Source organism: Triplophysa rosa, linkage group LG1 (assembly GCF_024868665.1).
Source record: "Triplophysa rosa linkage group LG1, Trosa_1v2, whole genome shotgun sequence".
NCBI classification, from domain to species: Eukaryota; Metazoa; Chordata; class Actinopteri; order Cypriniformes; family Nemacheilidae; genus Triplophysa; species Triplophysa rosa.
The window spans coordinates 21,331,998-21,354,650 of NC_079890.1; the positions used below are offsets into that span (position 1 = coordinate 21,331,998).

Here is a 22,653-nt window from a genome sequence, read left to right on the forward strand (position 1 = left end):
GGCGCTGCACATTTTGCACTTGACAGTATTTTCGTCAGGTTTAACAAAGTGAAACCAAGCATCGCTGTGCGCTTTCAATATGCCCTTCTGTGTATGGGGTTACTTTTGTGTCAATAAAAATGAACGCAAACTTTAAAAAACGAACAAAAATATACAATGACAAAGAAAAAAAACACTTTGATTATGAAAACAATAAACTCAATTGCAAGAATGTGACATGATTTTCAAATAAACTGCTATTTTTCTTAACAATTTTCGTTTTTGCAAATAATAGTTTTAAATTCGCTGCTAGATTTTTCATTTGCGCTTTTCCAGTTTTCGTTCGCCTTTCTGGCACAAACTCACGTGTGGGCGGGATTTATGGCCACTTTACTCTCATTGGTTAGTGAGATTTGGATTGACAGCTCCCTGACCAGGAAGTCGATACTGAAGACAGTGCAGCGGATTAGAGAGCGGTTTTCTGTATTGTATTGTTTTAGTGTTTTTACTTAAATTACTTTCTTATTTTGTTAGTATATTAGCAGGGTTGCCATTCTTTCACGCACTTAAAAGTAGGACACGCTTCCAGGCTCTATCACGCCATAACAACAAGCCAACGTCGAGCAAATACAGGATAGTATTTCATATTCACATGCAACTTTACGTGGGTTTAGAGGCCGTCAAGACAGCAGTTTATATTTACAATGATATCAGGAAAACGAGATTCCTAGTGAGTTTTGAGTAGATATTAGGGCTGAACGATTAATCGAAATCGAATCGCAATCGCGATGTGAGACGTTGCGATTTGCTAATCGCAAGAGGCTGCGATGTGGAAACAATGTGAAATATAGGAAACACGTCTGTTCCAAGCCCGCTTTGAGTGGCATTCTTGCTAACCAACAGAGTGAGCGCACCTCCGTTATGCCTAATCAAAAAAAAAAAACAGAAAGCGGGAGAGAGAGAGAGTGTGTTATTATGGCATCTGCAGAGTCAGATCGATCATATTAGGCAAATAAATACTAAAGAACCATCCAATTCAGAAGACCGCACACACAGCCTGTGTTATACTCGCTCTCTTCCCCGCGTTGCGCGTCTTGCGGACGAGCCGTTTAAACTTGACGCGCACACATAGCCCGTTTCATACTCGCTCGTCTCGCGGACGAGCCGTTTAAACTTGACGCGCACACATAGCCCGTTTCATACTCGCTCGTCTCGCGGACGAGCCATTTAAACTTGATGCGCACACATAGCCTGTTTCATACTCGCGCGACTCTTCCCCGCGTTGCGCGTCTCGCGGACGAGCCGTTTAAACTTGATGCGCACACATCGCCTGTTTCATACTCGCACGTCTCTGCCCCGCGTTGCGCGTCTCGTGGACGAGCCGTTTAAACTTGATGCGCACACACAGCCTGTTGCCTTGACGCACGCGCGCACCCTGTGTCAACTCACGCCTAGCTCCGCGTTTCAAACAAATGTAAATTCTATCTAACTGTTTTGCTAATTTCACTTGGATGAAATTAAACATTCAGCACATTTTCTACTTGTTTTAAAAAATCCCACATACTTAAAAAATAATAAATCAGCCTATGTAACCTATGAACTATTTTAATAATTCACTAACACAATAGAAAATGTTATGGATTTAAGGGTTACAATGGGAGTTGTATTTGTTTTAATGGAAACTATAATAGTGTACACTGGTATTTGGATTCTATTGGTGTGATGTAATCTGGAAGCTGGGAACCAATTGAACAACAGTAAGCCCGATTTGAATAATGCCCAAAACACACTACAAAAATGAATTTTGTAATGGTTTTAATGGAAACAATTAGAATTTCTGTAATGGGTTTTTTTGTTGTTTTCTTTCAGCAGGGTAATTATACCCATACTGTGCTCCACACAACAATATTGAGCTGAAGCTTGAATTAGAAAAGTTAAAATCGCAAATCAAATCGCAATCGCAATGTCTGTCAAAAAAATCGCAATTAGATATTTTCCCCAAATCGCACAACCCTAGTAGATATACAATAAAGTGTTCTGCTTCCAGTTCATATTTATAATTTATAGATTATAATCGTGGTGGCATTTTATGTATTGTTTCTATCTTTAAATGTTTGTTTTTATTTTAAGTCTCTCTTCTGCTTTTCTTTAAACTGTTTAATGTAGGTGTGTAAATACATAATGAAATTGTTGTTTGCAAGTGGCAGACTAAATGAATAAAACATTCTAAAGGCCTCTAATTGTGTCACCTTATGAATTTGTTTTGTTGTAGCATTTAAAAAACATAAATGCCATTTGAATGTATTGGTAATGTTTTATGAGGTGTACTTTCTGTGAATGTAAAGAAAGGGGTATAATACTGTACATTCACCATGAGTTAAAAAAAGATACAGTACTTGACATATAAGTGGACTAAATTCTTTAAAAGGAAGACTGTATGCAAGAGCGACATCGTCATCCTCCTCCTCAGCTGAACACAAGTCACCCTCAGGTACATTCATGTAACCGAGATAATAAAATCGCTAAAAGTTTCTCTGTACAGTAACTATGCAGCAATGTTTTCGTTTAGCACGTTAATTTCTCACAACCCAATAATCTGTAACGTGTCTTTATTGGATGGAATAATGCAAGTTGTGCATTCCTTTTTAAGAAAATAATCTTAATAGTCCATAAAATAATACCTGACAAAACATATAAAGCACACAATGAACGAGCTAAGTAAAGACAGAATTGCTACTGTACAGGAATAAAACTTTTAGCGATTTTCTTTATTATCTGAATTACATTCATTTACCTGAGGGTGAGGAGGATGATGATGAGGAAGACGCTTGGATCCACACCGCGCATGACTTACCAACTACAAATACCAATTACTAATATACTAACTAAAAAAGAAAGTATTTTTAATTACAAACAATTAAGATAACAGCATGCAGATCTTTCTCTAAAATGTGTTGCACTGTACTGTCTTCAGTATCGGCTTCCTTGTCAGGGAGCTATCAATCAAAAACTCACTAGCCAATCAGCGTAAAACGGCCATAAGTCCCACCTACACGTGAGATTTGTGCCAGAAAGGCAAACGAAAACTTGAGAAGTGTAAACGAAAACTCGGAAAGTGCAAATGAAAAATCTAGCAGCGAATTCAAAACTATTATTTGCAAAAACGAAACTTAGAAAATTGTTAAGAAAAATAGCAGTTTATTTGAAAATCATGTCACATTCTTGCAATTGAGTTTATTGTTTTCATTATCAAAGTGTTTTTTTCTTTTTCATCGTATATTTTTATTTGTTTTTTTAAAGTTTGCATTCATTTTGATCGACACAAAAGTAATCCCATATTCTGTGCTCCGTACTTGAATCTGGACCGCAAACAAATATCTGAGCACAACCCGAAATGCCAGCATAACCACTCAGAAAGAAAGAAAATAATTAAAAAATGTATTTATAGACCCAAACGATCATCGTTTTCACCATCGATCGTCACTGTCGCGTTCGAGTACTCAAGTAATCGAGTACTCATGCCCACCCCTAGGATATGAGCGCTGCTGTAGACCGAATCCAAAAGAGAGACTGTGCTCCTTCAGATTGTGTTGAGATAAACAGAGCAGATCAAGTATTTCTGGCATCTTTATTGGGACATGAATGATTTATTTTGCTGACATTTGTTTAGCGTATGTTTCCTAAGCATTTTTTTAACAAATTAAAGGTCCAATGTGTAATTTTTTTGGAGGATCTATTGACAGACAGAAATGCTATATACATAACTATGTCTTCAGAGGTGTCTAAAGACCTTACATAATGATGCGTTATGTTTTTATTACCTTAGAATGAGCTATTACTATCTACATACACAGCGGGTCCCTTTACATTGAATTGGCCATGTTGTTTCTATGGTAGCCCTAAATGGGCAAACTGCTCTACAGAGAGCGTATCGTAAATGCATTATCATTCGTAATGCAGAAGCGAAAATGTGACCACATCTTTGTTCTGTGTCAGACACTGTAGTTCTTCGAAAGGGAGGGGTGGAGTGAGCCGTTGGTTCCTAAATTTCATACACGGGACCTTTAGTAAAATGGGTTAAACGGGTAATTATCTCAGGCAGTTAAAATGGTTTTTCAAGGTTTGGTTACAATCGGTGCATTTTCACTGGTCTCATTTGTTCAGAGCAGGTGTTTGTGGGACACCTGCAACACACTGCCATCTTAAAAACGCGATCCCTCACAAACCGTCAAGGCTCTGACTGCTGTCTGAAAAAAAGGGAAAATATGCCCAGTGTTGCAGAAACTATATTTTTCTTCCCCCAACACTACAACACACACACACGCACGCACGCACGCACGCACGCACGCACGCACGCACGCACGCACACACACACACACACACACACACACACACTTTACTCTGCTCCTCTCTCTCTCTCTCTCTCTCTCTCTCTCTCTCTCTCTCTCTCTCTCTCTTTCTCTCTTTACACCTATCTGTTATCTTATCTCCAAGCTGAGTAGTTGTGACATCAGTTGTACATCAATCTTTGAAAGTGGATTTTTTTCTCCTTCATGTTTCTTTCTTCTCCCTTTTTTTCTGCCAGACAGCCATTGTGACATATTGGGCCAGTAAGAAATGAAAGATATTCATGCAGGCATGCAATACTTGTAATGAAGTCTCAGTCTGACCTTCTGTGTGATTGATTCTGTAATTTAGTTTTCTCAGCCAGTACTTGAAATGAAATGAAATCATGTTGAACAAGTTTTAAATACCCATAGTGCAACGCGAGAGGTGGAGGGAGGGAAGAGGAAAGGAGAAAAGGAGGAGAGAACGAAATGATGTTTTGGACTTTGTTTTTAAGGGGTGCATGAAACAGGAAAACGTGTGTGTGTGTGTGTTTTATAGACGGAGAGATGGAGAGAGAGAGGGAGAGAGAGTAGGTGAAGGAGAAATAAAAGTAGAAAACAATTTATCTTCACACAACCGTGGTCTCAAAATTCCATTTTTCGTCTTTTTCTTGAGGAGCCAGTTATGCAGGTAACCATAAACGCTTGTAAAAATAAAGCTGCGTTCTGGTTAAGGTTCCAGCGCAGCTGTGAATACGTGCAGGGGGCTGATAAACTACCCATAATAGAGGCGACCTTTTCACACTGGCCAAAGTTGTGAGATTCATACTCATAATTACCATATAGATGATTTTACCCCATTTTCTGTTATGGAACGCTTCCAAGAGCTCGGCGGAAAGATTGAATGGAAATTGAACTTGTTAACATTCTTTTCGGCACGGAACAGCTCATACCAAGCTGCTTTTAATAAACTCTACGATTTCGTTCCACCCCCCCTATAGCATCCAGAGGCTGGTATCTTAAAGAGCAGACCCGAGACTCTCGGCCATTGACATGACATCTTTCGATTCTTATCCGCCATCGCAGTATTGCCTATGTTATGGTTATGAACACATGCTGGAAAAAGAGGTCTGAGGTTTTTAAAGGGTTTTTGTTGACTGCTTAGTTGCGCTTACTGCTTTTGATGAAAGAGGTGAGGACACTATTAGAGGCAGAACCAAACAGTCATCTATCAAAGGTGTCTGTGTGTTGTATAGTTTGGTAGCTGGTCAGCTTCTCTTTTAGGTGCTTTTAATATTGAAAGCTTAAAGTATAGCCTCGAAACTTTTTATAGCACGTTGTTGGGGAATAAAGATAAAAAAGATCCTTTTTGCCGGCGGAGATAGGCTGATTGCATGAATAATAACAACATTTGCTCAAGCACACACAAACACACAGACGAGAGGATAGGGCACATCTGGCCTCTTTGCTCTTCAGATAAGAAGTTATTTACAGATTTATGAAGACTATCAAAAGCATCTGTGTAGATGTGAGCTGTGTGTCTGCAGACAATGTTCCAATCAAAATGCAAATGGAGGCTGTGCAGCAGGGACATAAATAAACAGATCGAATACAGACTCGCTCTTTCTACAATCTAAACTACTCCGACAGCAGAAATCACATTTCTTTCATTGCCTACAAAGGCTGCTATTAGCAAAAACCGCCTGCCATTTGTGCCGGTTTCATCTGAACGTTTCATTCACTCCTCTTTATTTTCTATATACTGATTTGTGCTGCATGCATAAATATCTCTTTTTATTTGAAATTATCTCATGGTTTTATTTTCCGGCGTTTGATCACTCGATGTCGTGTGTGGAAGCGGAAAGATAATGTTGTCAAATCAAATAGATGCTTGAAGATAAATTGCATCAGATTTTTTCTAAATCCTCTGGGAATTATTTCTACATCGGTTCTGCGCCATGCTACGGGATCAAAGCTAAAGACCAGTTCTGACCGCTTCTGAAACCATGTTCGCCAAAGCAGTCGGTGTAAGAAGAAACATTTTTTGACAAAAAGAAAATCAAAAGAGTAAGTGGGCATATGGTCCGTTGACAAATGAAGCGTGTTCAAATCATTGATCATGTCAATGTATTCACTTGGGGAAGAGCCGGAACATAGAGACCTGCAAAAGACTTTGATGATAAATATGAGCTCTCTCTCCTTGCTGTACATTAGTGATGCATAGAGAACGCTGTCGTGATTTTAGCGGGGCATTGGTAGCTGTTAGTCGAGTAGTCCTGCAGGGACCGTGTTGAAGTGTTAGACACAGATGGTCTTGGCTAATGAACACAGAAGACAGGTCTATAACAAAGAATACTGCCTGCTTTGTCACTGGTCTCTTGTAGTAATGATGAAACCAGAAAAAGTATTAACCTAGGACAAAATGGGGCTATAATTGTTTGTTTGATGATTTTTTTACTAGATTGCTTTTTATCTGTTTGGTTTACTTAATTTGTTCTTAGCAGAAACAGTGGTACAATAATAAAAAAAGCAAGAGTCAGATTTCCTATTTCACCCTAATAATGTTGAAAACACCTATTGTTTTGCAGATTGTGTTTTTGATAAGGCACAGGTTTAATATAAAGCCTCATGTGCCCAGGGAATTAAAAAGGAGAGAATCTAATCTGTGTGCGAGGGAAGGTGTTAGAATATTGTACTAAGCGAGAGGGTTCAGCAGGTCTGGCCAATATGGCCAGGTGCACAGTTTTATGATGTGTTGACACATACAGATATTGAGTTCCAGTCTCTGAATACCAGATGGAGGGGGGTTGATGTAGTAAGATCTTGACAAAACGAAAAAATGAACAAAGATGAAATGAACTCATAGTTTTCTCTGCTGTTTGAGTTGATTTTGCTCTGTAATCTGGTTTGTTGGAGGCTGTAATTTCACTTTCCAGCAGTATGTAAAACATGCAAACCTTCTTAGTGTATAAAGCATCGCACAAATCATCATGTCAAAAAATATCATGGATGCTATACAAAACTAATATTCAGAAGTAGACAGAGTGAAAAATACTTCAAACAAACCAAACAAAGATTGATAGAGTTGGTTATAAAAAGATATAGAGCCTGTCTTTGGAATTTGTGGATGATATACGAGATGACGCCTGTCATCTGCTGAAGTTCCATCATCAAAACATGAGTGGTATTTTTTTACTGAATGCCGACATTCAACACACCTTGTACACTCCTTGTATACCTTGTATACTCCCCATATGGAAATTTGATATATGTGACATGTTTGTCCCTGTACTGGAAGTGTTACCATATGTTATTTTCATATTCTTTAAATATATGAGATGATATAAGATATATAAGTTTAGGGCATATGTAAAATGAATAACCATAGTAACATTTTATAAAAAAAATATTTAAAATTTGAATATGGTATTGTATGGTACAACCATATGTGTTACCAATATTTAATGTATAGTTTAAGTTTTTTAAATGACATATATACCTAAAAGATCATGTTAACTGAATTTTTTAAATTACTTTATTTAACATTTAAAAATGTCTAAAAATTTTTTTAGATGAATATGACCAACACCAAGATGTCAAAATGCTTTGGATTAGTTACTGGTTATTTGCATTCCAGCTTTTGATCTCGCAAAACAGACTCAACTTAAAAATAGCTGTACAGTACAGAAACATACAACAACAGTACAGTACCGTTGTTGTCCTTCTGAAACCTTGGTAATGGGAAAAACACTGTATTTCTTTAAATAACTAAATATTCTGTTGTCAAAGTTGACAAGCACTTTCTAATACTTTTTATTGGTTAGATACTTGCAAAACCCAGTGACAAACATACAGTAAAGAGTGACTAATGATGATTTATGGAAATACAAGGTTTTAGAAGGACAGCAGCGATATGTTGTATTTCAAGCAATTTTTCTATATGTTGTGCTCAGAAGGTCATCTTTTTGTTTTGCAGGGCATTGATCAGACTCACCTGCGTCAATACGCTTCAAACCCCACCATGGTGATGCGCTCCATCATTAACATGCACAACCCCAATGGAATGATGTCACAAAACCAGCTTTCCACCCTCAACCAGTCACAGATCAACACACAACTGGGGCTGAATATGACTGGCTCAAACATAGCTCACACTTCCCCGTCCCCACCCGCCAGCAAGTCAGCCACGCCCTCCCCCTCCAGCTCAATTAATGAAGACGATCAAGAGGAAGGAAACAGGGTAAGTGTCATTCGTTTTTTTTTTTCATTAACCAACGTTTCGGAGCATTGTTTGCATTCATTTGAATCATTACCATATTACATGAACAGTGCATCTGTTGACAATTAAAAAGGCACAAATGAATTTTTTTATAATAAGTCTCTCTCTATGTCTGTCAGGTGATTGGTGAAAAGCGTCCAGCCCCTGATGCAGGTAAAAAGCCAAAGACACCCAAAAAGAAGAAGAAGAAGGATCCCAATGAGCCTCAGAAGCCAGTGTCTGCATACGCCCTTTTCTTCAGGGACACCCAGGCAGCCATCAAAGGCCAGAACCCCAACGCCACATTTGGGGAGGTGTCGAAGATCGTAGCTTCTATGTGGGATGGGCTGGGAGAGGAGCAGAAACAAGTAAAAAACTGTCCTGTTTTATTAAAGCAATTTACATTTCAAGATATGTTTGAACTCAAAGAATAAAAACTGTGTTTCAGGGCAGATTGTTCTGTAAACAGGGCTCTCTGTTGTGATACATTATTTTTTTTAACTAAAATAACAAATATTTTGAATTTCTTCTCTCAGTTTTACATCGAATGATTCATGTCTGGTGTTACTGCTTTTTCAACCTCCTTTAGTTGTTTGGCTGGGATGAAGCCTTCAGGCTCTCCCTGTTGCGAGAATCATGCTTGCCAGTCAATGTTCTGCTAATCACCTGTTTATCACACCTCACGTATTCTGTTCTCCGCAGCTTTACAAAAGCAAAACAGAAGCAGCAAAGAAGGAATACCTGAAAGCTCTCGCAGCATACCGCGCCAGTTTAGTGTCAAAGGTGACCTTCTTTCCCGTTTCAGTATCTCTTCATTCATCTGTCTCTATTTCCCTTCATGTTTTCTATTATACTTAGTTTACCAGTATGTTAATACTTCTCACTTTAAGGCTGGATAGCTTTCACCTTGAGGTTTTAACCACTTTAAACGATGAGCCCTTCAGCACAGTAACATTTTCAATGAACATATAATATAACAATAAATGTTCTACTGACATCTGAAAGGTGATTTAATGTAGCAGTTCCTCTAGTCAGATGCTGTGTCTGAAAGCCGTGTTTGTTCCTATGCACAATAGGTAGTGTAAAATGAAATAATTAGTATTAAAATACGATTTTTTCCTACTGTGACTGTGAATGTGTTATCCTCACAGTGGAGATGTAAAAATAGCAGTAAATACAGCTAATGAATTAGAACAAGATACTCATATTATCCATAATGCCTCATTAACTCCCTGTATCCGCCAGGAACATTTGCATATTTGTTATTTCTTGCTAAATTATGTTATATTTGAGCACTAGACTTTCTTACACACTGTTTGCGTAGCATTACTGAACATCATGTATATTGTAAGCTGCCACAGTAAAGTAATAAATTAAATAGTTCATTATTTTCAACGTGCAAGTCTCATTTCTGATCTTTTTCTGGGCTGCTAAATAATATAAATTCCACCCATGGAGTTTTTGGACCCAAATTTTTTAGATCACTGAAAGTAAGACACCAGCAATTTTCTCTGAACAGCTTTTTTCTGTCGAGTCAGTCACTAGATCAGCACTAATAAAGCAGAGGGTACTGCATGAGAAAGAATTTGTTGAGTACCAGAATTCATCTGTCTGCTCGTGTTAGCAGTGTAGACACTAATGCTCTGCTATCTATTTCTGTCTCAGGCCGCCGCGGAATCGGCAGAGGCCCAGACCATCCGCTCGGTCCAGCAGACTCTCGCCTCCACCAGCCTCTCGCCAGGGCTCGTACTGCCTTCTCCTCTGTCCCAGCACCCTTCCATGTCCGCTGCCGCACAGGCTCTTCAGCAGGCCCTGCCTCGAGCCATCGCCCCCAAACCTCTGCAGATGCGTGTGGGCGGCAGCCAGATCGTCACCTCTGTCACGGTAGCTCACCAGAGCATGGCGCCCGGTGGCGTGCAGTCGCAGCTGCTAGGGCAGATGGCCGGGCCACAGTCAGCCGTGTCGTCGCAAATGAGTCCGCCGATGCAGCCGCGACACGCGACCATGCAGCAGCAGATGCAGCAGCAGCAGCAGATGCAGCAGCACTTGCAGCACCATCAAATGCAGCAGCAGCAAATGCACCATCAGCAGATTCAACAGCAAATGCAGCAGCAGCATTTCCAGCATCACCTGCAGCAGCAGCTTCAGCAGCATCACATGCAACAGCAGCACCAACAAATGCAACAGCAGCAAATGCAGCACATGCAGCACATGCAGCACATGCATCAGCATCAAATGCAGCAGCATCAAATGCAGTCGCAGCCACAGTCTCAGTGTTCGCCCGTGCAGCACTCGCCCGGCACACCTCACTCCGCCTCTCTGGTCAGTCCGCCGCCCCCTCCTCCGCCCCAGCCTCACCCCTCCCAAGTACAGGCTCACGCCCAGGTCCTGTCGCAAGTGAGCATCTACTGAACCAAAACCCCTGAGACCCAAGGTCGCAATTCAAAGAGAAAAGCAGTTGTTATTGAAAAGCATAATTTCAAGGTTGCTTTTTAAAGTTGCACTTAAGAAGTGTGTAAGAAATATGAATGTTTGACAAATAACTGTCCTTTGTTCTAGATGGATAAGATATGTGTTTAAAGGACAAAGCATCTTAGCTGGATATTTAGTCTATAAAGCTAAGTCGGCAAGTCTGTTCATAGACTTGAGTGCCCCGTAGTCATTTGTTTGTACATTTGATTAATTTAGTTTATTTCTCTCTGTTGTGGAGTTGAAACTGTGCCGGAGCACGATGGCGTGGGAAAATGTTTCGAAAACTTGATGGGTTTTATTTAACAGCTTTATTTATGAGTTGGGCATCATTGGATTGACCGTCAAAGACAAAATTTCATAAAGAGGCACTGTATTAAAAAAGGGAACAGTACACAGGTACTAAACTGGTCATCAGAGACAAGCTTCTCTGGCCAGTGTGATGTGAATCCTACCTTTCTTTTTCCCTCATTCTCCTCGGCAGTCCAACAGATGAAACTGTTTAACAGTCACCGCTCATCAAATTATCCTGCTTTTTTAAGTGCGTGTCTGAGATATCTCATGCCACATTATTAAACAGGGAATACATTTTTTTTTGTTGGACAACAATGGACAGACCTCCACAGATCACTTCAATCATCACGTCTCTCTTAAAATTGTCTGTGACCTGCTGTATGTGTTCTAAGGAAAGAGCAGAAGTTCATGGAGGTTCTTCTCTGCCCAAACCCCTCAAAATCTCATTCACTGCCCTGTGTGTAGTAACAGCACTCCAACACTTCTTCTTCTCTGTAATTATCTTTACCTCAGAAGTTTTATTGAATAAGTTATGTTTCCGTTTTTTTCTTTTGTGTAATTTTATGAAAAAAGGCTAAATTACTGATTTACTGAGGTATTTTTTTCCATCATATTCCACATTTCACAGTGAGGACAATTAGACAGGAATCCTATCAGATCTTTTTTACTACAATTGAAAGGACATGGAAGTATTTTTAGCCAGCTGTAAAAGAATCTGTGGGGCAGATAAGAGAAAATGAAGTTGTACATTTTTCCTCTTGTTGTAAAGTTTTATTATGTGAGGCTTTAAATGCAGAAGTTGGCGAGCTGACCAGTGTCCTGCTTTATCTCATAGCACTCTTTTGTACTTTTTTATGAGTTACAGTAGCACCGATTCATTTGTTTGTATTTTTGCGTACAATTCAAAATTAATTCCTTTTAGAACATGACAGCAAAATAAAAACAAGCTCCACCTGTTTTTAAACATATGTTTATGAAGTTCCAAGTTTTGTTTTAGACGTCCAAAAACTTTTAAAGAGTGGCATTCCATCATCAATATGACACTAGCCATAATTTTGTATTATATTTCTCTGTCTCACTGTTTGCAATTAAAATAACAATCAAAATATTTATTTCAAGGAATTGATTCATTTCAAAGACTATATTAGCCATACTTTTGTATAAAATATTTCCTCAATGTGTCCTTGTTAGTTATGAAAGATTTAAAATAAAGACATCAGTACTTAAAGTATTCAATTGATTTGGAAATGGAATTGTATTTTTGTGCCATCATCAAATCATACAAACTATTAAATATTATTGCTTCAGATGTATTTAAAAAATGTCTTTAAATTTGAATTTTTGGAAGTGGCCGTGCAGTCTGCAATGCACATGTCATGTCAATACATTTTAAGGATGTCCTCTGAGCCCCTAGTGCCGGAATATTTGTGGGGGAAGGTAGAATTACAAAGGCTAATGACCATAAACACAAAATGAGCACGTCAGGACAGTGGACAATTTTTTTAAATGGAAACGTCCAAATGAAAACAGAAGGATGAGAATCTGTGCCCGTTTCGTTCTGCATTAATAGAATTCTCCAACACTATTTTGTAGGCATCAAGAATGCTTGCGTAATTTGGAGGAGAGAGGCTGCCGTGATTGGCTCCCCAGCCTGGTTTTGTGTCACAGAGATGCCCACACTCACTCTCACTGTGATTAATTGCAGCATCTGTTCTGTCAGAGGGTGTAGTGGAGAGGTCTGCAGGAAAACTGCAAATAAGTGCTGGCAACAGTCTTAAAGCGCCTATGATGAAATGAAAATTAAAAACAGCGAGTACCCCGCATGCCCTGAATTTCAATGGCAAGAAGTGGGGAGTGCCAAAGAGGGAGAGGGTGAAGATTGCTTAGCGTAGAATGTAAGGGCCGTGTCCATGGCGACCAAACACATACTTTAAAAACAGCCAGTAATGAGGGGCTGGGAAATAGCGGTTATTATTCCGAACAGTCTCTTGGAGGGCAGCATCAATAATGCATGCGGTACCTTGTTATTTGGTAAACCTTGTTATCCGCGCGGTCTCGGTGAGGATAAATATCTCACAACAAGGGTTGGAAATCTGGCACACCCCAGCGCTAAATAAATAAATAAACAAAGGGATGCAGATATTTTCTAAAGTGATTATGTGTGTTCACAGTGCTGATGATGATTATGAATTGTATCACTGTGCGCTGTTTTGGGGCAAGAATGAAAGGCGAACATCAAAAGGACCTCATTTAAATTCAATCATTGCCTCATAATGGGGTGGAAAAGGTGAATGTTTTAAAATGTAGCAGAACATGTTAAGTGTTTCTCTCTTATTTAAGTAAATGCATTTAAAAAAATGTCATCATAAATTCACCAAAGCAACTATAAATTTCACCTCGACTGTGTGCTGGAATCATCCTCCATTAGTGCGATCATGTCACGACTATCAGCAGAATCTAGTTCATACTGCAGTCACGTGATCTGACAAAACAGTTTTATTGCGTTTAACCTAATTTCAGCAAGCGTTCACTGCTGTTTGTCACTTGCGCATACTTACATTTTAGGATATGTTTGCGATTTACATAAAAAGGTCATGCAATGCGAATGCCCCCTTTTCGTCAATGATTGATTGGTATCTTCCATTACCCTGCTGTCTGTTCAACACAATGTGAATGGTGCGACAAAAGGTCCGAGGCTGTGACCTTAGTATCTTTTGGTTTCTGTGATCAGTTTCTATCAGAGCATGAAAAGTAAAGCACAAAGAAAAATTACTAGCTAATTTACACAAGCTCATTAATTTAGCATTAATAATTTAATAATTTTAATTCAATTTAAATTAATAATTTTACACCACATTGTAATCTGTAAGGACAGGGCCGGATTAACATAAAGGCTAGCCCCATCTGAAGCCCCAGGGCCTGCGGAAGGAGGGGGCCCTTGATTGGCTGGAGGAATGGGAGCGGTCCTTACATCATTGAATGACAATTCATATAGGCGGTTGATTATAAAATAAAAAGAAACTATTGGAAAATGATCCTGACTGATATAATTCACCGTCCAATCAAAATCATTTTACAGTTTACGCCATTACGTCAGGAAACGCCTCTTTGCGTTATGCTTTCGCATGTCGAGAATATGAAGTAATCGGCTTGGCTCGCTGGTGTTCAAAAGAGAGATAGTGGTGCCCAAAAAGGAGAAATAAAATTGAAAGGGGAAAACGTGATTCTAATTTTACAGTTTAAACTCTTTAACTACTTTAGTCCCCTTTTGGACAAAACATCCATGCCCGAGGAAATTCCCGGGTGCAGCGGCACTAAACATTTAGCATCACTCACCGTCGCAGAACAATGTGCTTTACATATTGAAGGTAAATTAGCAGCAGCAGTAAATTATTGCTCTTATAACCAACCAGTTAGAAAGCAAGGGTTTTATGAATGTTTACTTTGCCCCTTTAGATGAAAACGACAGTAATAGTCTGGTGAACAGTGAAATATTGGCGCCGGTGTTATGCCGAGAAATGCATCCCTGCCAGATTATGCGCCTCCTTCAATAACACGCTGTCCGATTGGCTAATTCTAACCCCTCCCCACACCTAATCCTAACCCCTCCCCACACCTAATCCTAACCCCTCCCCTAACACCTAATCCTAACCCCTCCCCTAACACCTAATCCTCACCCTAACCATTGTGTGTGGGGGGTGCATAATCTGGCAGGGGTGCATTACTCGGCACAACAGAGCGCTCCTTCTCAAAGTTATATTGTATTGAGTCTCATCTGTGGACAAGAAAGACTGAGCCATTTAACACGGATGTTCCTGGAATACGACATGTCATATGGTTAAAAGCATGTATTTTAACGATATCATTAGGGTTTTTTGCTCAGCTAAAGTTCTAAAGAAGACTTTTTATCAGTAAGTAAATAATAGAAAATTTGTCGGGCTTTCAAAGTTAACGCGTTAACCCATGCAATGTTTTATTTTCATTAAAAATATTTAACGCAATTAAAGCAGCATCCGTTTGCTTTGTCATCCTTTGTCTAGCGTTACATTATATAATCACGCTCTTATTCATGTAGGCTTTTAAACCACTTAAGCGCGATTTGAAACAGTTGCTTTTACACGTTCAGTGTAGAGCTTCTAGCTGTGGTACGTGGCAAAAAGCAACGGGACAGCTCTTAAAGGGGCCGCATTCTTAAATCCGCTGCTGTGACTCCTGTCACTAATGTTAAAGTCCCCGTGAACCGGAAGTTGCGATCGTTTTTACTTCTGTATTTTGACACATTTCCGAGTGAAAGGGAATTTCATGGCTTTCGTCTTTCTCTGCAATAGGCCCTTTTCACAATGACGTCACTTAACTTCCGCCTTTTCGCAAAGCAGTGTATGATAACATCCATCTTGCAACAAACCAGAAGAAGAAGAACTTCCGTTTTGACGTCGCGCTGGAATTTAACAACAGTGAAAAAAACTGACAGAACACATATTCAAGTACTTATCCTAGCACCTTCGCTAACACAAAAAGAAAACAAAACACTTAACACGTATTCAAGTACTTATCCTAGCACCTTCGCTAACACAAAAAGAAAACAAAACACTTACCTTCATAATCAAACAGGTAGTGTTCAATGAAGAATTTGTATCCTTTCTCTAGCTTTGATCTTGTCGTTAGCAAAAATTTGTCTGCAAGACGTTGTACATCATCTAGCCGTATTTGTGGCAGATGTACAAGGGGCTTGGTAAACTCCATTCTGAGGAGCTAGCGGAAGTAACTTCTTGAGTTTTACTGGCGGTTGGCAAATCAGCTTATAGGTGCATTACCGCCACCTTATGAACTGGGGTGCTAGCGGAAGTAACGTTGCACTGCTTCGCGGCAGAACGGAAGATGCGTGACATCATGTGAAAAGGGCGTATTTGATTGGATGTATAAAAACAGCCATTGCATTTTGAAATGGAACTGGCAGCCGACTGACAGTTGAAGGGGAGGAGTTAACAGATGCTCCACCCAAGCCATTCTAGCATACGTCATTTAAGATGGAAAGTCATTACAGGAAGGAAGTGCATTTTCAAATTTTAGCTAAAGATTATGAGGGCACACAAATTTTAAAAAGAGAATGGCCCACATTGATAAACTATTTACAATAAACGCTGCAATATTTCATGAAAAAATAGGCATTGTAATTTTTTATTTCACTGGGATTTTAATGAAAGGACAAAAGAAAAAATGAATTCAATGTGTTTTGTAGCTTTAATGAGAATTCTTCTATATTTAATTTAGAATTTTGCTTGAGAGCTTTTGTTTGAGAACTTCATTCAATTTCTGTATATTTCCTACCTGTTAGACATGATAGCTCTCAGTTATACTGTTGAATGGCTATAATTAATGTAATTAGATCAAATAATTAGAAAAGTATATATAAGAAATAAATATTGAGTTAATATTAATGTTTTTTAATAGCATTGAAAGTTTAGTAAATTAATTAAATAAAAAATAAGTATTAACTATAAAATTGTATTACTATAACCGAAAATTTGATAAAATAATTAGAAAAGTAAATATAAGAAATTAATATAAAATTAAATTAAACTAGTAGAAAATTAGATAAAATAATTAGAAAATTAAATATGATAATAATAATAGCAATAAAATGTAATAAGCACTGTAGAAGACACTGTGGCGTGGCAATAAAATGAAGGGGGCCCTTGGGTTTGCTATAGCTATTGCTAGAACTAATATGCTGTGAGCAATCACTGATAAAACAACTACATGACAGATGGAGAATTCCTGTTTGTTGACATTGTTTGCATTGCTTAGCAACAATAACCAAATAGGGTAGAACTCGAGTAGGGCAAGGGTCAACCTTCAACCAGAGAACATTCGTAATGCCGTCCGGTCTGCCCTCCATTAACAAAACAAACCCATCCCCACCCGACTCTCAAAGACCACATGTGACCTTTGACCTGACTCAAGACACCTGGCCTTACAGGGAGTGAAGTGTTTCACTGACTTGTTTTGGGCAAGATCCTGTTGAACCCTGGGCAGGATGGCAGCATTTGTTTGCACAATGTTGACCTCGCAGTCAGAGACAGAACTTTGTTTAGGTGCTGTTGACCTACTGGTGCTGTTGTGAACATTTGTGTGAAAGACTCCCCAGACTGAATGATCAAGGCTAACAGCTGGGAGTCTGAGAATAAAGCCGAGAACTTGACTTTTAAGACTGAAGGAAATGTTTTTTTAGTTTTTTAGAGCATAACCTTATAGGATAGTGCTAAAGGTTACGTTTTGCTATAAAATTAAAGTTATTATTAGAGTTAATGTTATTCAAAATCAGCTCAACTACAATGACTCTCAGTTTCACAACAGCGATTAAACACAATGGTTCCTAAACAAATACATATCAGGTTAGTTATTAACCAAAATTGCATGTCATATCACAGTGTCAGATTTGTATTATATCCTTTTTAAATAGCTTTTTAAATAGTAGTTTACAAGTGTGGAAAAAAGTTTTAATCTGATTTTTTTTGTTTTTTACAGCTTTACAGTAAAAAAGAAGAATAGAATAATACATATTTTCCAAAATGTTTTTCCATTTCAAAATTGCTTTTCAATTAGTAGCTTTGATAGACAGTGATAGGAAGATAAATATTATAGCTTTACTCAGTACAGTAACCACAAGCCTTTACTCTTCCAAACCACTTTATCAAGGCAATGCTTCAACAACACAGAGCCCAATTTCTCCCAAGTGCAGATCAAATGGGCTTCTAGCTGTTCCCAGCAGCCCTCTCAGCTCTGGCAGAAAGAGCAGAACTGGACTAAATTGGAGTTTAAATTCCCAGAAAATAGTTTTCTCTAACGCAGGATACTTATACATGCTTATTAACGTCAAGTGAGATTTTTCTGCAGAGCTGAATTTCACGCTCCCGCTGCAACGATGAATACAATGAAACTCTCGATATTTTGACTTCAGCAAGTTTATTTTACAAAAAAATTCCCTTTTTTTACAAAAATATCTAACTTTCTGGATTTAGGTCGATGTAATTTCATATGATATTTCTTGTACCCCACAGCTAAAATAATGTGTTTTCTTTGTGTGTACTGAGGTTTAGTTTGAGTAGATGGGGTTTACAGCATCTTTGTCTGACTATCCAAATGTATGTTTTTCATCTTTTTCTGTTATTATAGTCATTTATAAACTCAAATATTAATGCTGCAATGCAGGATTTTTCCCACCTCAAACCTGGAAATATCGTCTGGATTTAAGAACATTAAAAGTACTTAGTAACATTAAAACATTGATTTAGGAACATTAAAACGATGCCATTCCACAAATTATTTCCAGATTGAGGTGGGAAATATCCTAAATCCGAGGTATCTCAGAATAAGATGTTTTCACATTGGTCTGATGCATAAAAAGAGCATTTTAGAGTTGTTTTCCCTTTGTCAAAAATACTGTATGTCTAGTGTAGTCAATGAAATGCTGTGTGGTGTTCACAAACAAAACTATTCCCTTAGTTTGTGGACTATTCTCCACCAGTAAAGGTCATCAAACAAACAATCCTGGTTTAAAATCACTGGGGTAAACAAGACCAAAAATAAGATTCTGTTTCACCTTGGAGACACTAAAAGGCCAGCACTTCTCTTAACAGTGGTTTAGTCTCACCAGGAAATCTCAAACTTGTACAGTCAGTACTTTTCAGGCCAATATAGATGGTTTCCGAAACAGTTTGTCTGTTGTTGGTACATTTATTTTATGTTATAGTTGGAGTTCTGTTGCAAAATTGCATTGCACACTGTCATTGATTTAGGAACATTGCTTTGTTGTGACAGAAGACTAAACTCTGTAGCTGACAGATGTCTCTTGGAGAGAGAGAGAAAAAGAGAGCGCTGTTTCACTTCATTCTGTCTCCTTCAGTTGCAGAATATAAAACCATATATCTTGTTTCCCCCGAGTTCCCTCTTTCCAATTCCTTTTCAGCATTTGATGGACTTTGTGTTTTTCAGAGAAACCTGACTCTCCGAAATTGCTTTTTATTGTGACTTACTTAGGCTGTTAATGTAAGCTATTACTGAGCTCGCATGTTACTATAGCAACAAAGCTGATAAAGTGTACTGGGAGACCAAAGTGATAGATTACATGTGCATGCTGTGTCATATCCAATAACTCAAACTTACTATACGACACATTATTCCAGTGGCCTGAGAGAAATCAATAAATATGGACACAACCAACAAGCCATGCTTTATCTCTCTCTCTCTCTCTCTCTCTCTCTCTCTCTCTCTCTCTCTCTCTCTCTCTCTCTCTTTACTTCACTCTCTCCCTGTGTCTAATTTCGTACGACAGTAAGGAAGCCGTAGCAGATCAGACCATGTTTCTATGATGTCTGCGCGGAGCTACAAGGGGCAGGTGCTGTACAGACACCATTCAGTGGGACTCTATTCAGCTCTTCTCCTCCGTTTCTCCATTCATGCAGGGCAAAACGCCATCTGCTCCTGTTGTGCCTGGAGCTCTCACAGCTGACCAAAAAAACCACCCCAACAGCTGTTGCCAAACAAAAGCCAAACAATGGGGGCAGCAAAAGGTTACACACAAGTTTGAAAGAGAGAGGCAGAGCAAGAGGACAGAGGGAATAACACATTGCTCAGATGAAAGGAGAGTTAGAAACAAATCTTTTACAGATTATCAAGAATGCTCTTTTCAAAGGAGGAACAGTTAAAAATGAGATGCTAAATCTTTTCTCTTGTCTCCATGAACTTTGTGGAGTCCATTTCCACTGTCGAACAGAGAATGAGGAAACCGTATTCATGGATAGTCTTTTGAAGTCCCGGATGAGTTTGACTCGCGATGATGAAGAACATTACATGATGCAGCCTTAGTGTATGAGAATTCCTCCTTCAACATTATGAAATATTTACAAGTTAGGATGTAAATGTACACCGGTGACGTAATCACTAACATCACTAATACTAAATTTTAACTAATATTAACATTTGTCTTCGCTTGAGATGGATACTCCCATAACATTATCCTCACATAGGTGACAACCTATGAATCATCATTCACACCCACTTGAGGCAGGTAAGGGGCGGGGGGTGTGGGTGTTGGTGGGGGATGAAGAGGAATCTGACAATATAGAAATGATGGTTGATCTGCCAAAGGTTACACACTTCCTATTCTTTACATTGATGGATTCTCTGGCAAAGCAGTAAATCAGCGAGAATATGTACTTGGTTTGGTCAGAGTGTGAGCTGAATTGCGGATGAATGCACAGACAGCAAGTTGGCATGAAAACTATCAACAATCCTCCATAGCAGCGTGGTATTTTATAAAACACACCTGTATTTATCTTAGTTTGATTTTAATGAACCTTTCTTGATCATCGTAAAATAGCATAAAACATAGCTTAAGAAGATACTTTATTGTATTCAAGAATGATGTACTGTGATGTCACTAAAAAGATTCCCCAAAAATGAAAATTCTGTCATCATGTGCTCAACCTCTTGTCATTTTAAACCTGTATGACTTTCTTCTGCAGAACACAAAAGAAGATATTTTGAAGTAAAACCATTGGTCCCCATTCACTTCTATTGTATGGACACAAAACCAATGCAAGTCAATGGGGACCAATGGTTCTTCAAAATATCTTCTGTGTTCTGCAGAGGAAATAAAGTCATACAGGTTTGAAATGTCAAGAGGGTGAGTAAATGATGACAGAATGTTTGTTTTTGAGGGAACTATCTCTGTAATAATGTAATCAAACCTCCCTGAACCTATAGCATGTGTCTGGGGAGCAGCATGATCACCTTTAAAACACTTCACTGCATGTTGGTTGTTTACAAATCCAATTTCAAATTAAAAGGAATAGTTAAAATGATGTTAAACATCCACACAATGACACACCATGATGCTTCAGCACTAAAGAAAATAACTGATTTAACAAAACCACATTTTTTATGCATTCTCCATTAGACCTAGCCAGCACAAACAACATCCATCTATAATACACGTGTTTTAATCAACATGCTTCGACCACCCCGGTGGCGTGATGGTGGTGTGTGAATGCGTGTTTATGTACCTCGCCCCAGCTCAGAACTGGTTTATTATGTCCATGCTTCCATTCAATTTGTCATGTGTTTGACTATGTGTTTATGAGGTGCTGGGGCTATTTATCACACAGCTCCTAATGCACTAATTCTGTGTTCATGATCTTCAGAGGGTTCATCCATCAACATCAGGTTGACAGAACTCCTCCTCCATCACCATATCCTTAATCCCGCCTCCCCGAAAGCCGTCTGCAAACATATGGGCCTCATTTTTTCAGCAGTGTCCTAAATTTCACACAATCACTCCATTTCATGAATCCAAAGAAGCTGGATGGGACATTTGACGAATGGCATGGTAGCATGTATATACAAACCTATATATAGATATACTACAAAGGCCCAAAACCGTTAGTTATTACAGGCATTTAATTTTTATTTTGTTATGGTTACTGTTAATGTACAAGATTATGGACACACAAATAAAGTTAAGAAACATACAATCACATTTCTGCCTGTGCACTTTTATTTTGTAGACTTTTAATTTGTAGCTAGTTTTTCCTGTTTTCCTTTCATGGTTTTCTCACCTGTGCAGTGTTAGCCTCAGTAAGTCTTGTGTCTTTATGCCTTTCGTTTCTGTCATGCATTGTCTGTTTCTGTCTTTATAATAAATGACATTGTGGTAAGTGTTTGGTCTTTGTTGTTTAAGTGGTAGTTTCTGTTGGCTTCCTCTACTATTAAACTGCACTTGAAACTCTTGCTGTGCTCAATTTGTTACATACAAATCTTGTCTAATTATCCTGTAGCTTAATAGCTGTTAAGCTGTCATTTTATATTATATATATTATATTAAATTATATTATATTATTGGCAAACTGTGATCGCTTTAGTTTACCATTACTTGTCTTCATGAAAACTGATGGATTGTTTTGCACATCATCACAGCGTGTGAACATCTCAGTGCCTGTTCAGATCAGCAGGGCTCCTTTTAAATCAATTACATGTCACTTAAAAGTAGATACCTACTTGTTTGGCTGTTTTAGTATGCGGTAAACATCATAAAAGGGCTTTGTAAATAGTCTTTCTGAGTATGCTTAATGTTGTATGTAATTGTGATTTTGTATGTAAATGTACTGGTTTCCATGTCTTATTGCATTCCCACTGCGTTTAGTGCTTCTGCAGTGAACACTGATAGGGTCTTAGTAATCATGAGAAAACATAATTGTTCATTAAAAATTTGATTGAAAATGTATTTAACTTCGTATAGTAGTCATTCAGTGTTACGGTACTTGT

The 22,653-nt window shown here is 38.5% G+C and overlaps 1 protein-coding gene across 1 annotated transcript in view; it reads left to right on the plus strand.

Moving 5' to 3' along the window:
• Positions 1 to 12,542, plus strand: part of tox3 (TOX high mobility group box family member 3) — a 49,812-nt gene extending 37,270 nt beyond the window's left edge. Inside the window, exons 4-7 of the mRNA XM_057345790.1 lie at positions 8,284 to 8,547; positions 8,706 to 8,933; positions 9,268 to 9,348; positions 10,231 to 12,542. Of these exons, the coding sequence (XP_057201773.1) occupies positions 8,284 to 8,547; positions 8,706 to 8,933; positions 9,268 to 9,348; positions 10,231 to 10,977 (1,320 nt within the window). The 3' untranslated portion in view covers positions 10,978 to 12,542. The remainder of the gene's footprint in view (positions 1 to 8,283; positions 8,548 to 8,705; positions 8,934 to 9,267; positions 9,349 to 10,230) is intronic.
• Positions 12,543 to 22,653: the final 10,111 nt, after the last annotated feature.